The sequence below is a fragment of the Convolutriloba macropyga genome, chromosome 11 (assembly GCF_964194025.1).
Source record: "Convolutriloba macropyga chromosome 11, txConMacr16.3, whole genome shotgun sequence".
NCBI classification, from domain to species: Eukaryota; Metazoa; Xenacoelomorpha; order Acoela; family Convolutidae; genus Convolutriloba; species Convolutriloba macropyga.
In genome coordinates, this window is record NC_134478.1 from 20,325,198 (window position 1) to 20,346,040 (window position 20,843).

The window sequence follows — 20,843 nt, forward strand, 5'->3', positions numbered from 1 at the left end:
TGCCGATTCACTATTTCGACATATACTACGGCAATAGCACAAAAAAATTGCACAAAAAAATGTTCGAGTCTGGTTGTGTATGTAGTAGCGCTACTACAAATTTGATGACTCTGTGGTAAACAGAGTTTTTTGATATATTGTTTTTTGTCTACCGTTACATTTGGAGTTTGAAGCAGAAATGTGCTTTTAAATTGAACACCGTCTTTTGCACAACTGAGGATAATTTTTACGTTATTTAAGTTAACAGAAGACAAAATAGTAATTTTGGAAAATCAAATTTTATTATAATTTTGCTCAAAATGATGATGTTATCTGATTTTTTATTAACTATTGTAACAATTCAGTTATTTGTCTGTTTAATTTTATGGTAAAACTTATTTAAATTTTTCACTTTTTTGATTATTTGAAACGCGAAAACGTGAAGTTAAAGATTATGCCTGTAAAGGTCTTTGAATTTTTTCTACTTTTTATCCTAGAAAAACCTTGAAGATATGAGAATAGCGAGAGTGTTATAAATTCTCTTTTTCTCAACTTTCAAATCTGCGCTCACCTTTTCATTCCTCTAAATTCCTCTTTCAGTCTTTTTGAGTTTTGTGAGCCGAAAGAGACATTTTCAGTACCACAAAAAACTTAACACCGTTTTGCTCACTAGTGGTTTTCTTCAGTGCGATTATTCTCATTTCTCCAAGAACCGTACAATTAACTCTGTTCATTTTTTTCTGAATTTGAAGTTTGCAAGGTGGATAAGAATCAAAGCATTTGAAGCAACTGAGAAATATAATATAATTACTTTCGAAAGAGTTCATAATTACAAGCAAGCAGAGATACATAATAAGGAAACTAAAAATGCATAAAAATTTACCCGATTAATAAGCTTTGTTCGTATATATACGTGTCTTCATTGATATTTTGAATTTTTCTCCGCTGCGTTTAATTTCTTGTTCCAGATAGCCCTATAAGCGGGTGATCTCTGGCTGTTGCCTCGTAGCCAGCTGTTGGCGTTGTCACTTGAAGAAGTCCAAATATTTGCTCATTGTAAAAGAGTATTACTCCAGCCAGAGCTGAAGAAAACAAACCTAAATGTCGCTGTCGTAATCCGGAAATCTGTGAATGGTCCAGCATTATTGGTTCCAGTTGTTCTGTTTGGTAAAGTGTACCGTTTTCTTGCTGATCATTGTGTAACTCAATGACGTAGGTGGACATATCTCCCAGGGTAAATGAACCCACAACCCATCTATCGCCCTCGATATTCACAGTTCTGATTGTCCTACGAGTAGCGTCAGTTATGATTGTACTGCCTTCTCTCCAGTTCACAATATCGAATGAGTTTGCATGGGGAAACAGTAAGTAATCTCCATTCACTGAAAATTTAGGTTGTCTTTCGACCGAAATGTTCAACGCACAACTGAGTCGGACAACTTGGCGGTCCATTATAACGAGATGTAAAGAACGATCAGATTTTCGCTGTACCATCAACAAATAGTTCCGGGCACCCGAAATTGAAAGCGTGCTTAGACTGTCAATTCCAGTTTGCGCCAGATGAACTTCGCCTGTTTTTACATCACTCATTTTCCTCCATTTTTCAACTCCAAAAGAGCTGTTTCCCGTTTTTGCCACTATATGAATTTCGTCCATGCAAAGAGCTATGTCCACAGGCATATACTGTGGAATGTTTCTGGTGAAAGAAAAACGCCTCTGTTTTTCCTGGACCCATTTCCACTTTTTGTGAATTATGAGTGGGTTGTCGTGCATGTTGAAAATTTTCAGTTTGCTCTCAACTGGGTTCGAATTTCTCCACGTTGTTTGAAACACGTATATAAAACCGCTTGAATCCATTTTAATTTTGACGTGGTTATCTGGCGAAGGGGGTGGAAGTGCAATGTTCTTAGTCTTACCTGTTGTGATAATCAATTTGCTACCCGGATAAGTATAGTCACTGTCTTCGAGGTATGATGGGTAACCGTAAGTGCGTGGGTTGCCAGCGATTGAGTCATCGGCATCTCCTTCGTTAGAAGATGTCTCATTTATCTCATCTCGATCGGCCTGAATCGTTTCATAATAATTTCGATCACTTGGTGAATTTGAAAACGTACCCTGATGATCTCGAGGTGGCAATGGTTGGTCTTGTCGCTGCGATGATGTTGATGATGATTGTTGTTGTTGATCATGCTGTTGATGCGATTGGTTTATCGTTAAATTCTTTTTCATTACACCGCAAATCATTTCAAAAAATAAAAAAAAACATTGTTTGGTTGGAAAAAAAGCACACATTTGATGGCTTTTGAATGGTATTGAACGGTATAAAATATCTAGTTTGCCTTCTGGCTGCGAACAGAAGGCAACCTCTAAAATATCTAAATTTGATTTTTTTGTTTCAATATAATGTATTAATTCAAGTGACATTTTACAATATGTATTTTGTGATAGTAGAATTAATTTCCCAGAAAAGCATGTAAATGCACACAAATAACTTTCAAAGATCTGCTCGAGACATCCCGAGGTGTCAACGTGTGCCAGCGGTCAATTTTCTAAGAAACCTGCTAAATGCGTGGAAAATGATGAAGGAAAAATTCTGAATGCATTGAATATTTAATAAGGTACAGAATGTGCCAAACTAAATTTTTTCATCACTTGCCATCGAAATGCTTGCAAAATTCGGCACATCTCTTTCCAGAATTCAGCAGACTCTATACATATTTTCAGCAGATTTCTCACCAAAACTTGGCAAATCTCTCATATAAAAGATTTTCACATTTCTTACAATATATGAGCACTTCAAAAATTCAGTATATTCTACGTAATTTCAGCGCTTCAGAAAAAGAGGTAATTTTAGTCTATTACTGATAACATTAACGTTTTAAAAAATAAATACGGTAGTTTCAGGTTTCTGATCATCAAAACTACAGTATATTGTTGTGGTTGTTGTTGAAACAACTATTTAAAACCACTATTTGAACTTTACGGAACAAGGTATGGATAATAGACTCTATTATTCATGCCTGGTTCCATAAGGTTAAAATAGTTGTTTTAATGTACTGTAGTTTTGATCATTAGAAAACTGAAACTACCCTACTTATTTTTTCAAAACTTTTTGTTATCAGTAAAGTTAAAATGCGCTTGAAGTATAATAGTTATGTATGTAAATTGCACAAAATATATAAGTTGAGTGCTGAAAATTAGACAGTTTGTAGGGAAGAAGAAAAAAATGTGATAGATGACTCTGAGGCAAAATTTTTTAAAACTAAATAACCAGTTGAATTGGTGTCTAAAAGGATACAAGGTGGCACGGGGGACATGGAAGCATAATGCTGAAGCGAAAACTTTGTGGGGAGGGTTAATAACCCAGGGTGTAGACGTGATCCGTAACTTCCACGTGGTGCCACCTTTTAACTACCGCTAGCTCAGTTAGTGGAAGTTAGCTAAGCGTATAGTCTGATGAGATTGCCCGAAGGCAGCCATCTTGGACTCAAAACAAATTTGCTGTGAATTTCTTGCCAGTCCGATACTCATCGGCGCAAGCAAGAGCCTGAGATGAAGGTGTCGAGGCAGACCTTTTGGAATAATGCCTTTGAAAGAAGGAAGCAAACGCGGTTGTTGGCGAGACCCTGTGAACAAAAGTGGCTCTTGTAGTCATGTCTCGTCGACTTCAACCGTTGGAAATGTCTCCAATAAGCGAAAGATGGTCAAAGTTAACTGATTCGAAAGTCAACAAAGTAACGGAAGTTAAATCGAGACTAGTAGATGACGTTTTGATTGCTTATTAGCAGATTGGCTACACTCCAATTAAAATCTTTATCAAAATCTAATCAACCAGAAACCCTTGTTAGTAAGCAACGAACGCAGGTTTAGTATGTTTTTAATGTGAGGGAACTTGAGATGAATGCTGCACTGTGTTCACTGAAAGCTGATGAGTAGAGGAAGAGAAAACTGTGTGTGATCCCTGCGCACAATTAATATCTGAAATGAAAGTCTTCTAGTAGGAAACACTGTGCATGGTCCAGACAAGATAGATGTACTGGTAGTCACAGAAACATCATCACAGCGTAGTGTTGCAACTACGATCGCAGAGCTAAAAGATAAAGAGTGACTACACTAAATGTTTGGTCCAGACAACACACGCTCTGCTATGTCCCGAAAGATGGTTTTAAGGAGACTTGAGGCTCACGGGACTCAACTCTTCGAAGAACTAGACCCCAGATGGTCTTAGCAACGATGCTCTGGTCTTGATGGCTTGGAATTCATTCCTCTGAAGGTCTGATGACTAAATACCTGAGGCTTTGGCCAAAGGGGAGGTGCATAAGGTGGCTCGGTGGAATAGCAGTAGCAGAAGTTTCTAGAAACAGCGCTTCTCAAGAGATCTGGCGTACTGAATTCTACCAACAAATTAAGCAGAAAAAGTGGGAAAAAAGGCTGAAAAGTTCAAGAAAACTCAACAAAACGGTGAAAAAAATGCAACGAGCACCGGTCCGAAAATCAGTTAGCTCTCCAAGGCAGAAAAAAAGACATATTTTTGTTGTCTTGCGTTGATCTTTGCTGAACTAGGGTAAAAACTTGCAAGAAAATCATTCATATCAAATAGGTAATTATATAACGTCAATCTGCTGAAAAATATTTTGTCTCAAACTCTAAGCGTGTTTTTGAAATAACACTTGGAATAAACCTCAACCTGGGTGTCACATTCTTTTCTCCTGTTGTCCTAGTTTTGTGTGTTGTGTTTTGTGCACTGTGTGTTTTGCAATTAGATCTAAAATACGTGCAAAGCTGAATTATTTTCTTAAGTTAAAACTCAACTCTGCTCGCTGATGACCTAGTTCCCTTATCAATTTCGAATGAAACTTGAGCAAAATACGAGAACTAATAGAAATGCTAAATCAAATTGCTGCTAGTACACAAGTGTACTTTTGCGTGCTAATGAAGCCCTCCTACCGAGAGCAAATCAAATTTTATCCAACATTTCTCTATCGCTAGACTAACGGTGACCTTGCAGTCGTGTGAGCAGTGAGATATAACAGAGCCCAAACCTCTAACAGCTTCGGGTAATACCCATTTAAAACACTTTTCACCCAAGTCCTAATGTTTAAAAATTCGCGAACAGAATCTTGCGTGCATACCAGTGCGAGCTCCCTCCCAAAGCTACAGGAACTGGGTAGCCGTTATAATTTGGAAGCATCATACTCGAAGTGTCATACGTAGATAGTACAAGTCTGATCTGGGGCCTATTTGTCATAGTCTGATCAGAGATCTGGACGGCATCAAATTGAACTAATTAATTAATTCGTTCCAAATTAAACATTTTTAATGTTCTTACTGTTATCATACTTACTTACTTTAAAAAACACAAAAACTTTTGCTTTGGTCCGATCCGGAGATGATCGCATAAAATTGGGTAGCGAAATCAAAGTCTTGACTAAAATCAAAGAAAACATTGATCATAAGCGCATAAAGTTTTTATTAGAGGCCATTTCTGTCTGAATCATCTTACGAGAGACATTTTTGAGCGCACAAATTCTGAACCAAGGGTGGCATATAGACCTGGAATTTTGGTCTCCCAAAGATAGAGTACATTTTACTTTGCTCTGGTTTGATCAGAGACGGATTTGAGCGCTCGACGAGAGCCCAAATATCTTTTCGGTCTAGAAAGAGCTGACGGGAGCTTATTACCGTCTCTGATGCTTTTATCATCTGGGACCAAAGCCTGGGTCTCGCTCGAGTAGTTTTCTAACCAGCACTGCTTTAAATAGGGCACCGTTCAGTGCTCTTATTATTTGATATATTAGTTTTCTGGTTCATTGTTACTTTATAAAAGGTCTTTAAAATCGAAAAGCGATAATCAGCTTTAAGCAATCGTGCTCTACTAGCGACCAGAGTTGCAGTGTAGGGATGAGGCCGCTGTATCTCCTCATCCTCTCTCTGGTCATTCGAGCGGGTTTCGAGGAGCTGGTTCCGCCGGTTCCCTTTTTCTTGCGATTGTTCGTCTACCTGTCGACCCTGTTGTTGACCTTGTTGTTGATGTTTTTGAAACATGTCAGACTTTGCTTCGAAGGTTTGGAAATCTTTGATAAATTTTTCCATAGTTTCCTTCAATGAAACTACTTCACGTTCTAGAAGTACAATTTTCGATGTGTTCGCATTCGGCTGGCGTGATAACTGAGAATAAGCCTCATTATATACAGTAACAATATCAGATCCATCGGAATAATCATTGGTTTGAGAATTGCCTGGAAAATACAATCTGTTATCATCCAGGAAGGAAATAGGTACAACCCAATGGGCACCAGTGTTGTGATGTTGTTGCCATTCTGGTAGGGTAATATAATTACGACAGTTTTTGCAATAAAAATCGACTTGGAATCCTTCTCCCAGCCTCGAACTTCCGGATGCCTAAAAATAATACTATTCAACAAAAAACAAAAATGCTACACGGTCATTAAATTATAAATTCTTAGCAGATCTAAGGGTTTCGTAAGAAAAATTGCCCCAAACTGTCAAAAAGCCTCATTTCTTCACCTTCAATATTTAAAAAATGGAACAAAATACTACAGAGGCATTTGAGAGACTCTACATTTTGTAGAACAAAAATATCTTTACGGTTTATGGGAAAAAAGTTTAAAAAAATAATTTAATAGTCTATCTTATAGCAAGCAAACGACGACCTACTCGAACTGCAATCACTGCTGATCTATATAGCGTATTTGTAAAAATGATTCAAGAGAAATTTGTTAAGCAAGTCCAATCCCCAACAGTTTTTCAAGAGCCTTTCAAAACATTCAACTGCTATTAATTTCTCAGATTTTTACAGAAAATTAAAAAAAAAACATATTCTGTTGTTTGGGTGCAGCGTAAAAACAATAAAAGATTTTTTAATTTTTTTTTTAAAATCTGAGAAATTTTGAATGTTTTGAAAATTTCAAGCAAAGCTGTTTGCGACGGAAACAAAACTAGTTTTACAAACTTCTCGTTATTGAATTTTGAACTAACAAGGAGGCTCGTTAATGTGCGTTTGCACACGATGTTTCGACCCGAGCTTATCAACATTCTTTACTTAATTGTCAACCAAATGACGATATAAAAAGTAGATATTTGAGGTTAAAGCAATCGCTGCACAATCTAACCGCTAATTGAAACACATAACGCCATGCCTCATTACAGCGACAAAGAGGTCTGCCGTTAAAAGGACTATGAGAAAAAAAAACAAACAACAAAATTAGCAAAAACAAAATTTTCTTAGCAAAAACTGATTATCAAAATTCAAAAGCACCTATTAACAGCGTCAAAATACAGTCAAATAAAACCTTAACTACACAAATTCACTTTTTTTAAACTATACACCAGATGGAATTTGTTCTTAATGAGACCGGGTAACAAGTCGACAAAGAGAACGAATAATGAGGCGAAATTCAAAAATTAATCAATATTTTTTAAACCAAGAAATTTCAAAAATCTTAAAAAGCATTAGCTCTTTACTGAATAAACCTTAACAAGTAACCATAAAGTTATTACAAAACCAAGAAGACTTGTCTTTGGTTAGAATAAGCCATAGAAACGGCCTAAAGTTACAATTGATTTCCGAAAACAAAAATTGTTGATACCATTTAAGTCATTAGCTATTATCTGAATTTTATGTACTTATAATTCAATTGTTATTTCTACTACTTCGGCTAAAGGATTTTTACTGAGATATTAACTAAATTACCTGGGCCACATTTGAAAACTATTGGGACTTTTAATAAGCGATTGTGTTGAAAGAAGAGAAAAAGAAACACAAAACTGATTACTCAAAAAACGTTTATAAAAATGCATATTGTCCAACAAGCAAAACGTCAGCAATAAATCAAATAAGTAGATATGTTATTATTTGAAATACCAGAAATTGGACGTGACCTCTCAATGATGAAAATAATTTACAAGTTGACAAAAAGACGAAACAAAAACTGAAATTTAAAAAAAAAAAATTGGAAATATATATCATAAACTCTAAGACTATTGGCTATAAATTGAGTGCTTTGGGTAACATCCTTATTTCAATCTTCAATCACAAGCTTCAGCGACCGGTCAGCAACTTACGGCTACACAAAGAACAAAGAAAAAGGAAAAAACATCAAAATCAAGAAAAAAAATTAAGCGAGAAAAGTCTCAAAGGCATTAAAAAGTGAACTTTTCAGTAAAAAAATTTTCTTTTAAATAATTTTTAGCAGCAATGACAATTTAACATCGAAAAATCACTAAATATGAACAAAAACATTAGAACCACGAAATGTTTGAGAAAACTCGTAGTAACAGTGTCCTAAAATTCAATAGCTTTCAACGGAGGCCAGTAAATACGCTATATTGATGGGACAACAAGTTGTTTGCCGTTCATATTTCATCAATAAACCATTACAACACGTCATTGACTATAAAAACAACCACAAATACAGGCAAAAACAAAAAATTCAGTAGAAAAGCGCCTGAAGAAAGTGTCGAAACAATTTAAATCATAAATACTACTTCTTCAAACCAAAGGGAACTTTTAGTATTAGGATAATTTGATAAGATTTCAAAAGGAACCAAAAATATACAAAAATTTAAAAAAATTATTGAAACCGGTGGCATTGAAGTCTTTAAACTATTAGGAAGAAAATAAACCAGATTTATTTTGTATGCAGTAGCGAAAAAAAGGTCCTCTCAATACTCAGACTGACTAACAGTTAACGAAAAAAGTTTAAGATTGGTTAATGTTTAAAAATTTTTCGAAAAATTTTTTTTAAGACTTAGCATCCATTAAATTCTATAGCTTTCAACGGAAGTCAATAAATACACTCCGATATGCCCCGATGGGAGGAAAAAGATATTTGTTATGCATAGTTAATCAATAAAGCATCACAATAAGTCTTATGACTATGAAAACAACAACAAAAACAGGCAAAATCGAAAACTCAGTAGAGGCAAAAATCGAAAACATTACTGAGACTGACTTACAGCTCACGAAAAATGTTAATGATTGTTTGAATAATGTTCAAAAAACTTTTTTCGAAAATTTTTTCTCGAATCCTTAACAGCCAATAGCTGTCCACTCAAACCACTAGATATGTTCACTTGATGCTCATTACGGAACATATTGCACCTTTCTTCAATTAGTTCATGCCATAGGACTACAAAAAACTAGTAAATCCTCAAAAAGAAAATCAAATTTTCATTAAAAAATACGAAAACTCAGTGTCGAAGCCAAAAAAGGAATTGCCAACATGAGCAATGCCTTGGAAACAATTTTTTTGTTCATTAGGCTTCATTTGACTGTAAATGAGGTTTGTCGTTAACGGAACCTCAATATGAAAAGTGACTAGTCTCTAGGTGACTAAAAAAACAAAAAAACTGAAAAGTTTTTGTAAAAAGAAGAGCTCTCAAAGAGAATTCGATTTTATTATAGTGAATTTCCCTATGAGACGAGAACTAGTTTTTTATTGCCTTCATCTATTAGGAGCACACAATTGGTTCATTTTGTGGCATGAAATTCAAATTTGAAATACTATTTTTATAGAAAATATTTTAATTTGAAGAAAAATTACACTAAATGTGAACAAAATCATGCCAAATATCCCGTGGTTACACAAAGTTTCAATCCTCGACACAAAAAAAATTTTCAAAAAAGTCTTTTTTGTTTTGAAATCTACGCTGGAACAGCTTTTTATTGATACCAGTCACGTTTCTTTACGAAGAATATATCGATCGGCCAAATTTGACTGAACAAAAAACCCATTTTAGCATATAGTTCCTCCCCCCACAAGTGGGTCGGAACAATTAGACGTTATATCAATCAGCAGTGCTTGCATTGAATTTTATGACGAAAATCAGTAATTGAACGAAAAAATATCCAATTTGCAAACTAGAGTACAATTAGTAGTGAAAAAATAGTTATCAAATTCGGGCGCGCTACTTCACATTGTCATGCTCCTACTGAAATTCTGCGCTATCTCAAAAAACTGCTGACAACGCCGACGGAATCACTAGTGCTGATTTTTGCATGTTTAGAATCTGCCTTTTCTTTGAATTCTCTCCGAAGATTTCCAAAATTTCACGTAGTTCACATTTGTGGGATTTCACTTTTTCAAATGGATATCATTTTTTCACCCTGTTTATCGATTAATTTTGAAATCTCCTCTTGCGTTTAAACTCTTTGTGATTGATTGAGCATTCCTGAGTACGATTTTCAAAAGTTAACTGCTGAATGCAAAAAAAACTCATATTTCAGTACTTTCTGTCAAAAGGTTTGAGATTTCGTCATATATGGACAGTTTTCAAATAGTTTGGAGCCATTTCGGAATAGAGCAAACGCTCATGATTTTTTTCATTTCACAACTACATGAAGTATTAAATAGGTACAGCATAAAACTGCAAACCAAATCAAATATAGGCAGGCGATAAATGAAAACTTTTTATTGAGACAAAGAAGTTCTGACATGGGTAGGCTTCGAAACATAGTTCTCTTGTTTCGAAGCCCCAACATTAAGACTAGACTTATGGCCAGACAACTTCCAGACAATAGTTTCTTCTAGACCATTTATAAAAAAAGGTCGGACCTATCGGGAAATGTGTGGACCTCGACTCGTGCTATGGACTCTCCGTCAACACCACCGATCAAAAATTAACTTTTCCATTTTATTTTAAAAATTCATATTTGTACGTAGTTCTGCTTTCAATATGTTTTGCTGCAAGAGAATGATTCAAGAGCTGGTTTCGGTTTGATAAGCTGATGAGAGTAAAAGAAAATAATTTTTAAAGTTTGGCAAATCGTGCAGTAATATCAAAGTTAACTTAGAGAAGACTGAATTTTCAATCAGTACGATAGTGGCCATCAGTACCCTTGTACTCTTCAACATCTCTGTTAGAACGTTCAGAGAGAACGATGTCAATGCTGCTAAAAATAAGCTGGGCAGAGGTTGACCAGAAACCCTACTTGTTCAACGAATACATGGCTAGTGAAAAGAAACCTAGAGGAGCGAGAAAAGAACATCAGAATGGGTTAAAAGAGACAAGCAATTTCGAGACAAGTTGTGCGCCCATCAGTGGTGCGCATTGGTGCGCCCATCAGTGTTCAGAAATCCCAACGGGTTGCTTCCAGTTTTGTCGGCAGTGGAGGCTGTGCGAAGATCAGCATACCCTCAGTTAGAGGGGAATTCTAATGCGAAATCAAGAAAGTTCTATGTGGGACTGACTATTGTTCAAACCTTCTATCAGTATCATGTCTTGTGGGGAGCTGCAGTTTTTAGCACTTCAAGGATCAGAAACTGATGCAAGGTACAGAATTTAAGCTATTGATTAGCTTTTCAAATTTGTTTGTTTATGGTTAATCAGTATGATAGTGGTCATCATTACCCTTGTACTCTTCAACATCTCTGTAAGAAGGTTGAGAGAGAACGATGTCATTTCTAATAAAAATAAGCTTGGCAAAGCTTCACCAGAAGCCTTACTTGTCCAACGAATACATGGCTAGTGAAAAGAAACCTAGAGGAGCGAGAAAAGAACATCAGAATGGGTTAAAAGAGACAAGCAATTTCGAGACGAGTTGTGCGCCCATCAGTGGTGCGCATTGGTGCGCCCATCAGTGTTCAGAAATCCCAACGGGTTGCTTCCAGTTTTGTCGGCAGTGTAGGCTGTGCGAAGATCAGCATACCCTCAGTTAGAGGGGAATTCTAATGCGAAATCAAGAAAGTTCTATGTGGGACTGACTATTGTTCAAACCTTCTATCAGTATCATGTCTTGTGGGGAGCTGCAGTTTTTAGCACTGCAAGGATCAGAAACTGATGCAAGGTACAGAATTTAAGCTATTGATTAGCTTTTCAAATTTGTTTGTTTATGGTTAATCAGTATGATAGTGGTCATCATTACCCTTGTACTCTTCAACATCTGTGTAAGAAGGTTGAGAGAGAACGATGTCATTTCTAATAAGAATAAGCTTGGCAAAGCTTCACCAGAAGCCTTACTTGTCCAACGAGTACATGGCTAGTGAAAAGAAACCTAGAGGAGCGAGAAAAGAACATCAGAATGGGTTAAAAGAGACAAGCAATTTCGAGACGAGTTGTGCGCCCATCTGTGGTGCGCATTGGTGCGCCCATCAGTGTTCAGAAATCTAAACGGGTTGCTTCCAGTTTCGTCGGCAGTGGAGGCTGTGCGAAGATCAGCATACCCTCAGTTAGAGGGGAATTCTAATGCGAAATCAAGAAAGTTCTATGTGGGACTGACTATTGTTCAAACCTTCTATCAGTATCATGTCTTGTGGGGAGCTGCAGTTTTTAGCACTGCAAGGATCAGAAACTGATGCAAGGTACAGAATTTAAGCTATTGATTAGCTTTTCAAATTTGTTTGTTTATGGTTAATCAGTACGATAGTGGTCATCATTACCCTTGTACTCTTCAACATCTCTGTTAGAAGGTTGAGAGAGAACGATGTCATTTCTACTAAAAATAAGCTTGGCAAAGCTTCACCAGAAGCCTTACTTGTCCAACGAGTACATGGCTAGTGAAAAAAACATTGAGGAACAAGAAAAGAACTTCAGAATGGGTTATGAGAGACGAGCAATTTCGAGACGAGTTAGGGTAATGGTTAACCCAATAGGTCTACAAAAAAAAGATGCTGTTTTGAATCCATCAATGATCCATTTTCATAACATCAAAACAATCAAATGCTATTAATTTCTCAGATTTTTACAGAAATAAAAAATACATTGTCTATTTTTTGGATGCAGCGAAATTGTAAAAGTTTTGAAAATTTCATGCAAAGCTGTTTGCGACGGAACTAGTTTCACAAACTTCTCGTTATTGAGATTTGAATTAAGGAGACGTTATATCAATCAGCAGTGCTTGCATAAAAATTTATGATAAAAATCAGTAATTGAACGAAAAATATCCAATTTGCAAACTAGAGGACAATTAGTAGTGAAAAGAATACTCCGGGCGCGTTACTTCACATTGCTATGCTCCTACTGAAATTCTGTGTTATCGCAAAAAAACTGCTGACAACGCCGAAGGAACATCACTAGTGCAGGTTTTTGCATGTTTAAAATCTGCTTCTTCTTTAAGTGTCTCCGAAGATTTCCAAAAATTCATGTAGTTCACTTTTTTGGGATTTCAATTTTTCAAATGGATTTCGTTTTATCACTCTGTGTATCGATTAATTTTGAAATCTTCAGTTTAAACTATTTGTGGTTGATTGAGCATTCGTGAGTACGATTTTCATCAGTTAACTGCTGAATGCGAAAAAACTCATATTTCAGTACTTTCTGCGAAAAGGTTTGAGATTTCGTCATATAAGGATAGTTTTCAAATAGTTTGGAGCCATTTCGGATTGGAAGAAACGCTCATGAATTTTTTCATTTCACAACTACATGAAGTATTAAAGAGGTACCGAATAAAATTGAAAATCAAATCAAATGTAGGCAGGCGATGAATGGAACCTTTTTATTGAGACAAAGATGTTTTTACATGGGTAGGCTTTGAAACATAGTTCTCTTGTTTCGAAGCCCCAACCTTAAGACTAGACTTATGGCAAGACAACTTCCAGACAACAGTTTCTTCTAGACCATTTTAAAAAAAATTTGGAACCTATCGGGACAAGTGTTGACCTCGACTCGTGCTATGGTCACTCCGTCAACCCCACCGATCAAAAATTAACTTTTCCATTTTATTTTAAAAATTCATATTTGTACGTAGTTCTGCTTTCAATATGTTTTGCTGCAAGAGAATGATTCAAGAACTGGTTTCAATTTGATAAGCTGATGAGAGCAAAATAAAATAATTTTTAAAGTTTGGCAAATTGTGCAGTAATATCAAAGTTAACTTAGAGAAGACTGAACTTTCATTCAGTACGATAGTGGCCATCAGTACCCTTGTACTCTTCAACATCTCTGTTAGAACGTTGAGAGAGAACGATGTCAATTCTGCTAAAAATAAGATTGATAAAGCTTGACCAGAAACCCTACTTGTTCAACGAGTACATGGCTATTGAAAAGAAACCTAGAAGAGCGAGAAAAGAACATTAGAATGGATTATAAGAGACGAGCAATTTCGAGACAAGTACAGTGGGAAGCGTCACGTAGATATGGCATTCAAATGACAAAAAGATGGAGACCATATTGAATCCATGGTGTTGAGCCCAACATTGGCTACACCAGAGGACGAATACGGGGAGAACATAAGCCAGTGAAGACACTAGACATGTTAGGAGATATTTTTAATACAGATCACATAATAATTTGCTTTGGTGCGCCCATCAGATTTCAGAAGTCCCAACGGGTTGCTTCCAGTTTTGTCGGCAGTGGAGGCTGTGTGAAGATCAGCATACCCTCAGTTAGAGGGGGATTCTAATGCGAATTCAAGAAAGTTCTCTGTGGGGCTGACTATTGTTCAAACCTTCTATCAGTCTCAAGTCTTGTGGGGAGTAGCAGTTCTTAGCACTGCAAGGATCAGAAACCGATGCAAGGTACAGAACTTAAACTGTTGATTAGCTTTTCACATTTGTGGCGATAGTGGCCATCAGTACTCTTGTACTCTCCAATATCTCTGTTGGAACTTTGAGAGAGAAAAATGTCAATTCTGCTAAAAATAAGCTTGGCATAGCTTGACCAGAAGCCCTACTTGTTCAGCGAGTACATGGCTAGTGAAAAGAAACCTTGAGGAGCACGAAAAATACTTCAGAATGGATCATAAAAGACGGGCAATTTCGAGACAATTTGGTGTAATGATTAACCCAATAGGTGTGAAAAAAAAGTTTCGAATTCATCAATGATCCATTTTCATAGATTTGCATCTGCTTGCAACCCTAACAGGTTATGAACCCAACAAATTTCTAAGTAAAAAAAATAGATTTAAAACAAAATTAGTAGATTAACGTTGACATTCATCATCTTTTCCTAATAGTAACTTTTCTTCAACCAATTGGTTAACCAAGTCAACAAACAATGACGCAGGAAAGGACTACACAGAAAAAACTGATGAATTTCAAATCTGGAGCTCGAGATTTGTGGCCATCATGCAGACGAAGGGCTCTACATAGCACTACTGGGGACAGAGGACCAACGCAATGAGCATGCGTCACTGGCCAATAAAGCAAGATATGAGGACACGAAGAAGCACAATGTGCTGAAGGATGCAAATGAGAGGAAAGTGAGATCATTAAGGAGAAACAAAAAATTGTGTAGTGCCATCTGGTACTGATTCTAGATGCAACAACCCTCATGCTGATGACAATTGATTTTGTGCCAGATGACGGCATTGCGGATGATGCCAAAGTTTCAAAACTTTTGCAAGAGATTTTAAAGTTTGGTGAAACCAATAGTGATGATTTTGGTGGCACGGTTGGCTCTTCTACAACTCGGAGAAATTAAAGATCTGGACAAATTTTTCATCAGAGGCCAAATCTCACAAGGATTCAAAAACCAAGGCCTCGGTATTCAGTGGTCGACCTATGAGCTTTTTGTTATACAAGAAGTGTTCAACCTTCAACTTAGCAACAACTTTCAGAGAGCTGAGGAAAAACCTGCAGATGTTTCATGAAAGCACAGGGAGACAAAAGAGAAAGTGGATCAGTTGCAATAGATGTGAAGTGTGAGTTCAAAAAGGGTGCCAGGAAATAAAACTGCTTTGTGTGTAGGATAACTGGACACTTTGCTGACTGCAGGAGGAAAGAGAAACGCAATCCAGCAAGTACAGTGGGAAGGGTCACGTAGATATGGCATTCAAATGACAAAGAGATGGAGGCCATTTTGATTCCATGGTGTTGAGCCCAACATTGGCTACACCAGAGGACGAATACGGGGAGAACATAAGCCAGTGAAGACACTAGACATGTTAGGGGATAATTTTAATACAGATCAAATAATAATTTGCATTGATGCGCCCATCAGTGTTCAGAAATCCCAACGAGTTGCTTCCAGTGTGGTAGGCAGTGGAGGCTGTGTGAAGATCAGCATACCCTCAGACAGAGGGGAATTCTAGTGCGAATTCAAGAAAGTTCTGTGTGGGGCTGACTATTCTTCAAATTTTCTATCAGTCTCGTGTCTTGTGGGGAGCAGCAGTTCTTAGCGCTGCAAGGATCAAAAACTGATGCAAGGTACAGAACTTAAGTTATTGATTAGCTTTTCACAGTTGTTTGCTTTTGGTTAAACAGTCTTTATGAAGTCAAAAGACAGAGAACACAACTAATTTGAACTCAAGGCAAAAAATGGTAGGGATCTGGGGATCTGCCACCCAGATGATGGTCATCAAAACTAATGCAACAAAGAGAAACAGAGCACATCTACTGCAATATAGGAGGAGGAGTGACATGATGCAGAGAACGTGAACACACAAGAAACAACAGTGAGACAAGATGCTTCGGGAGTTGAGGATTGAACCCCAAAGGAAGAATCTAATGCAACAAGATGACACAGAAGATTTCTCACAGTCAGAGACAGACGTATTCATTAAGATGCATTGGAACAAGCCGAAAGAAGAGAGCCCAGTCAAAGGACAAGAAAAAGAAACACTCTGCAAATGTCTAGCTGTGCTGCTACTGCGGGCAGCTACGATGAACTCAGGACAGTCTACGAAGCCAAGCAAGGCGATGACTGGTATCAGTTGTACCCCGCAATGAAAAACGAGGTCAAGGTACTCAAAGAAAACGAGACTTGTGACCTTGTGAGACCACCAACAGACAGGAACCACATTCCGGTCAAATGGTTATGCGAGCTTCAATTAGGACCCAGTGGTCATGTCGGCAAATACAAAGTACGCTATATGTCTGAAAATGTCCAATAAATTTGAAAGGAGTCATCCATTATGAGACTTTTGCGCCTAAAAGTAAGCAAGAGATGTTTGGTATTCGACGCAGCTGTCAGCAAAACAAAGCTAAGTGTTGCACCAGTTTGATGTCAAGACCACGTTCCTTCCTGCACTCAGCAACAAAAGAAGAACTGTATTAGAATAAGCAGCCACCGGATTATGTAAAACGAGGATAATATGAAAGAAAGTTAGTATGCTGACTGAATAAGTCAAATTATGGTATAAAATGAGCTGCTAATAGCTAGTACAAGAATTTGGTTAAATTCCTATTCCAGAGGCAACATTTCACATTGAAGACAGAAGGAGACTAAATTTTTTTTCTGGCCTTAGAAGCAGACGAAAAGCAAGCCAAGTCTCTGTCTATCGAAATCGCTAGATAGAAAAATTGCTTGAGCGGTCTCAAACAAATCAGCGCAAATCCTGAAGGACACCAGCTGACTTGAACTTGGAACATGTGGCAGCACTGAATGATGATGAAAAAGTTTGTCAAAAGATCCGCAAGAGCTTCTTTCGATGACTACTTTACCTTGTAAAATGGACGCGAACAGACATCATCTTAACAGTCTTTATTTTCTCCAGACATATGTAGGGACCTATCAATCAACCTTAGCTGAAACGACTCTTATGTTATTTTCTATTCTTAAAAAAATTCAAAAAACTTGAACAAAAGAGGCTGGTTATGATTTAGTGGGCGGAAAGTAATGAAGAATGGGCTGGTGATATGAAAGACAGAACAACAACAATAGGCTAACCCTTCAATCTCAACAAATGTGGCAGGGCGCTAATCTGTGGTGTCAAGGAGCGCATCAAAGTCAATCTTTCTCCATTAGAAGCAAAATATTAAGCATGGCAGCAGCAGTTAAAGAAGCACTGTACTTGAACCAGATTCTAGAGGGTTTGGCATCCTACAGTACCATAGAAGAGGTATTTGAGAGTACAACCGGAGTCTTATCAGACTTCGCCAAAACCCAGTGATGCAAAAGCAAGAGAAGCAAGCACATCGACACAAAATTTCACTTCTTTGGGACAAGATGAAAGATGGGTCTAATTAACTACATTCCTACTGAAAAATTGGCAGCGCACAATTTTTCGAAACCGTTACCCTTATCGAAGGCAGATTAAACTTTGAGTGGGGTGTTAGAAATCGACTTCAAACAATATTACTTGAAGAGAGTTTGTTTTAACGGAATTCCTACAGCGAAACCGAATTAAGCTAGCAAAAAGTTTGAAGAGAAATCCTGATAATGCAATGCTCAGTTCAGTTTCAAATGATTTAAAATATTAGAAATAAAACTGTTTTATCTTTTTAGATTTCTGTCTAATTTCTGTCAAAGAAGAACAGTCTGAATTGTGGGGAATAATAAGAAAAAGGGCAGCTGAGAACAGGCCGCTGTGGCCTAATGCTGTTCCGCTGCGAATACGCAGGAACAAATTATTATTATTATAATTTCTCCCACCACGCGCTTAATGTTTTTGTATGATCATGATATCCCAGAAGGGCGATTGATTTCTGTGAAATTTGTAATAGCCATCCATATTTGATAACCCTTTCTACCCCCAATGTAAATTTTGAGTGAAAATTATGCTTTTTTCCACATTTGTTTTCTAGTTTTTAGAAAAATGCCTGTCAAAACCGGTCAAATCGGCCATCTCTTAGGTTTAAAAACGCTTAAAATCTACTGTCTTCTCGAAATATTGGTCTCAAATGGTCATTCCACAGTTTTAGGGAGGCTCAAAAACGCTTAATATCCGTTCAAAGAGAATAAAAATACCGTTCATAGGGTGCCGCTCAAAAAACAGAAGGGATATGAGCACTTTCCCAAAAATTACGGCCAAAAACGGCCAATTTCCTGTTTTTCGGACAAAAAATTAAGTTGAGGGGACCTCCTTATTTTAATACAATCATTGATGATGTTCGTTTTTATCGCGTGGAATAAACGGAAGCTATTAAAAGTTACTTGGGCGGAAGATAGTGGTAAATACTCCTGCGACATTGTTCCAGCAGTCAATGGTAAGAAAAACGTTCACATTTTGTATTCACGTTAGAAAAACTTCACACAAGTCTTTTATGTGCTAAATGTGAAAAAATAAGAGATTAAAGAAGCTAAAGTGTGATTACATGAAGTAATTAAAATGTGAAGAATTGAGCTTTTAATCAACCAAAATTTCTGCGATGCAACTGCCGTAAAATTAAACGAAAGACGTGGTGTTGTTTGTGACTATTTCTTGTGAGACAGTAATTCGCATTAGCTATTTTTTGCCAATCATGTTATTACAGATATTTGTAACAGATAACTCTTTGTTTTTAGTAGCTTGGTCATTTTCACAATCGTATTTAACTACCAGCTTATTTAAATCAGTGCAAACTAGTAATGCAAAACCGTCCATCGCTGAAGTTACTTAATCTGAGTTGATATTGAAACTAAAAAAGAAAATAAAGATAAAATTGGAGTTTACAAAATTGCGCTGGAGCAAAAGAATTATGTAATTTGATCTACACGCGCCTAATTGATCCATCAAATATCTAAGAATGGGGAGTTTCAAAAAAATGGACAAAAACGTTTCAAATGGACAACACCGAAATTTTGTATCAATAGAACGACAAAAACATTAAAACCTGAAAAATCTCAATATGCGCTCATAATTTAGTCCGAGTTGACGGACTGGTTGGCTTCGCCACGATAACCGGCACGTTGTTTCCGGATTTGATCTCACAGTTCGAGAAACAGTGGCCATGTTCAGTGGTCTTCAATTCTCCACATAATTCTTCCTTTCTTATCTCAGTTTAGTTTATTCATTATAGATGCCTGTGACTAGTCAAAATGTCAATGTTTAGCGACGATTAGCATTGAGAATACATGCAATTGTCGTCCAGTTGAAACAAAGTTCAGTGTCGGAATGAATGAATGAATGAATAAAGTAACGAACAATAATTAGTACCAGCTAATTTCCAATTTGAGTTTTAGTTGTTCCGACCCACTTGGGGGGGGGGGGGGGGGGGGCTTCGGAACACCGAACACCATATACTCAAATCGTTTTTTTGTTCAGTCAGTTTTCGCCAATCGATATATTCATAGTAGAGGGTTGTGAGTGCGATATCATTCGAAAGCCCTCCAGCGTAGAATATGGGATTAGATTTTTTTAATTTTCCCCTTTTTTACATGGAGTTCACATCGAGGTTAAAATTCTTGTCAATTCAGCTAGAATGTCTTAAAAGTGTTAATAACAACGTTATTGATTTTACCTTTAAGGACAGAGAAGGCTTGTCAAATGGTTTTATCCGAGTGTTTTGATTAATAATTCTACTAAATATTTTGAATTTCAAAATTTTTAATCGAAAACTCAAAAATTACACAAAATGCAGCCTTTATTTTTGTTGATTGAATTATTTCATTTGTTAATTATTTTTTTACAAATTTATGGAATAAAAAAGCATTTGTGTTCGACTCGCAGTAAAAAAGGGGCTCGGATTGGACTCCACTTGTTTTCTCACAATCAATAACTTTTAGGATATCGGGGCGTGGTCTTTTTCAAAAGATTTTTGCAGTTTGTTAATTTGATTTTCGTTAGAGACGCGAATAATTTCAGGTCAAGGCCCAAGTTTTGACAGCAGCTAAAAAACAAAATGAATTTTTATTATGTTTCCAGAGAAATTTTTGTAGTTTTTCTGGCTTTGATAATGTGGTTTTGTAAATTTCAATTGATTTTTAATTGATATTCTTCATTTATCATTCTTTTCGCAGCTGCAAGACTTCGTCCTAATAATCGAAATATAGATTGGGTTCTTTAAGAGCAACTGTTGAACCTATTCAAGGCTTTCAGTTATGTTTTAGAGCCTCCTAGGAGTCTGAATATCTTTGTTACAAAACAATTCATTGAGGTTTTCATGGTTGCCAATTTCTTAATCTTAATTCCGTCCTAATGTAGCTTAGTCTCAAGATAAAAGGCAAGGTTTATTAAGTTATTCAAAGTTTTGAAACAAAAAAAAATCTTTATAGTGGTGTGATTCTTAACTATTAGTCTCTCGGCTTTCTCACTACAAATTTTC

At 36.7% G+C, this 20,843-nt stretch overlaps 1 protein-coding gene across 2 annotated transcripts; it reads right to left on the bottom strand.

Moving 5' to 3' along the window:
* Nucleotides 1-750: 750 nt before the first annotated feature.
* On the bottom strand, nt 751-18,950 carry LOC142349301 (uncharacterized). Of its 2 annotated transcripts, none has more exons than XM_075400770.1 (3): nt 18,754-18,950; nt 5,863-6,381; nt 751-2,169 (listed from the first exon to the last, which is right to left on the bottom strand). In XM_075400770.1, the coding sequence occupies exons 1-3, from the start codon at nt 18,787-18,789 to the stop codon at nt 931-933; spliced, it is 1,794 nt and encodes a 597-aa protein (XP_075256885.1). In that variant the 5' UTR covers nt 18,790-18,950; the 3' UTR covers nt 751-930. The 2 variants fall into 2 exon arrangements, with proteins under 2 accessions (XP_075256885.1, XP_075256884.1); XM_075400769.1 differs by having other exon boundaries at nt 751-2,199.
* Between the last annotated feature and the right edge of the window lie 1,893 nt (nt 18,951-20,843).

What these genes read in the sequence shown, in the direction of transcription:
- LOC142349301 (XM_075400769.1), bottom strand. Translation starts at nt 18,789, where the DNA reads ATGTCGCAGGAGTATTTACCACTATCTTCCGCCCAA. An exon ending in TACCACTATCTTCCGCCCAA is followed by an intron (nt 6,382 to 18,753) that starts GTAACTTTTAAT and finishes TATTATTTTTAG; the next exon opens with GCATCCGGAAGTTCGAGGCT. An exon ending in ATCCCTACACTGCAACTCTG is followed by an intron (nt 2,200 to 5,862) that starts GTCGCTAGTAGA and finishes GTAATGAAAAAG; the next exon opens with AATTTAACGATAAACCAATC.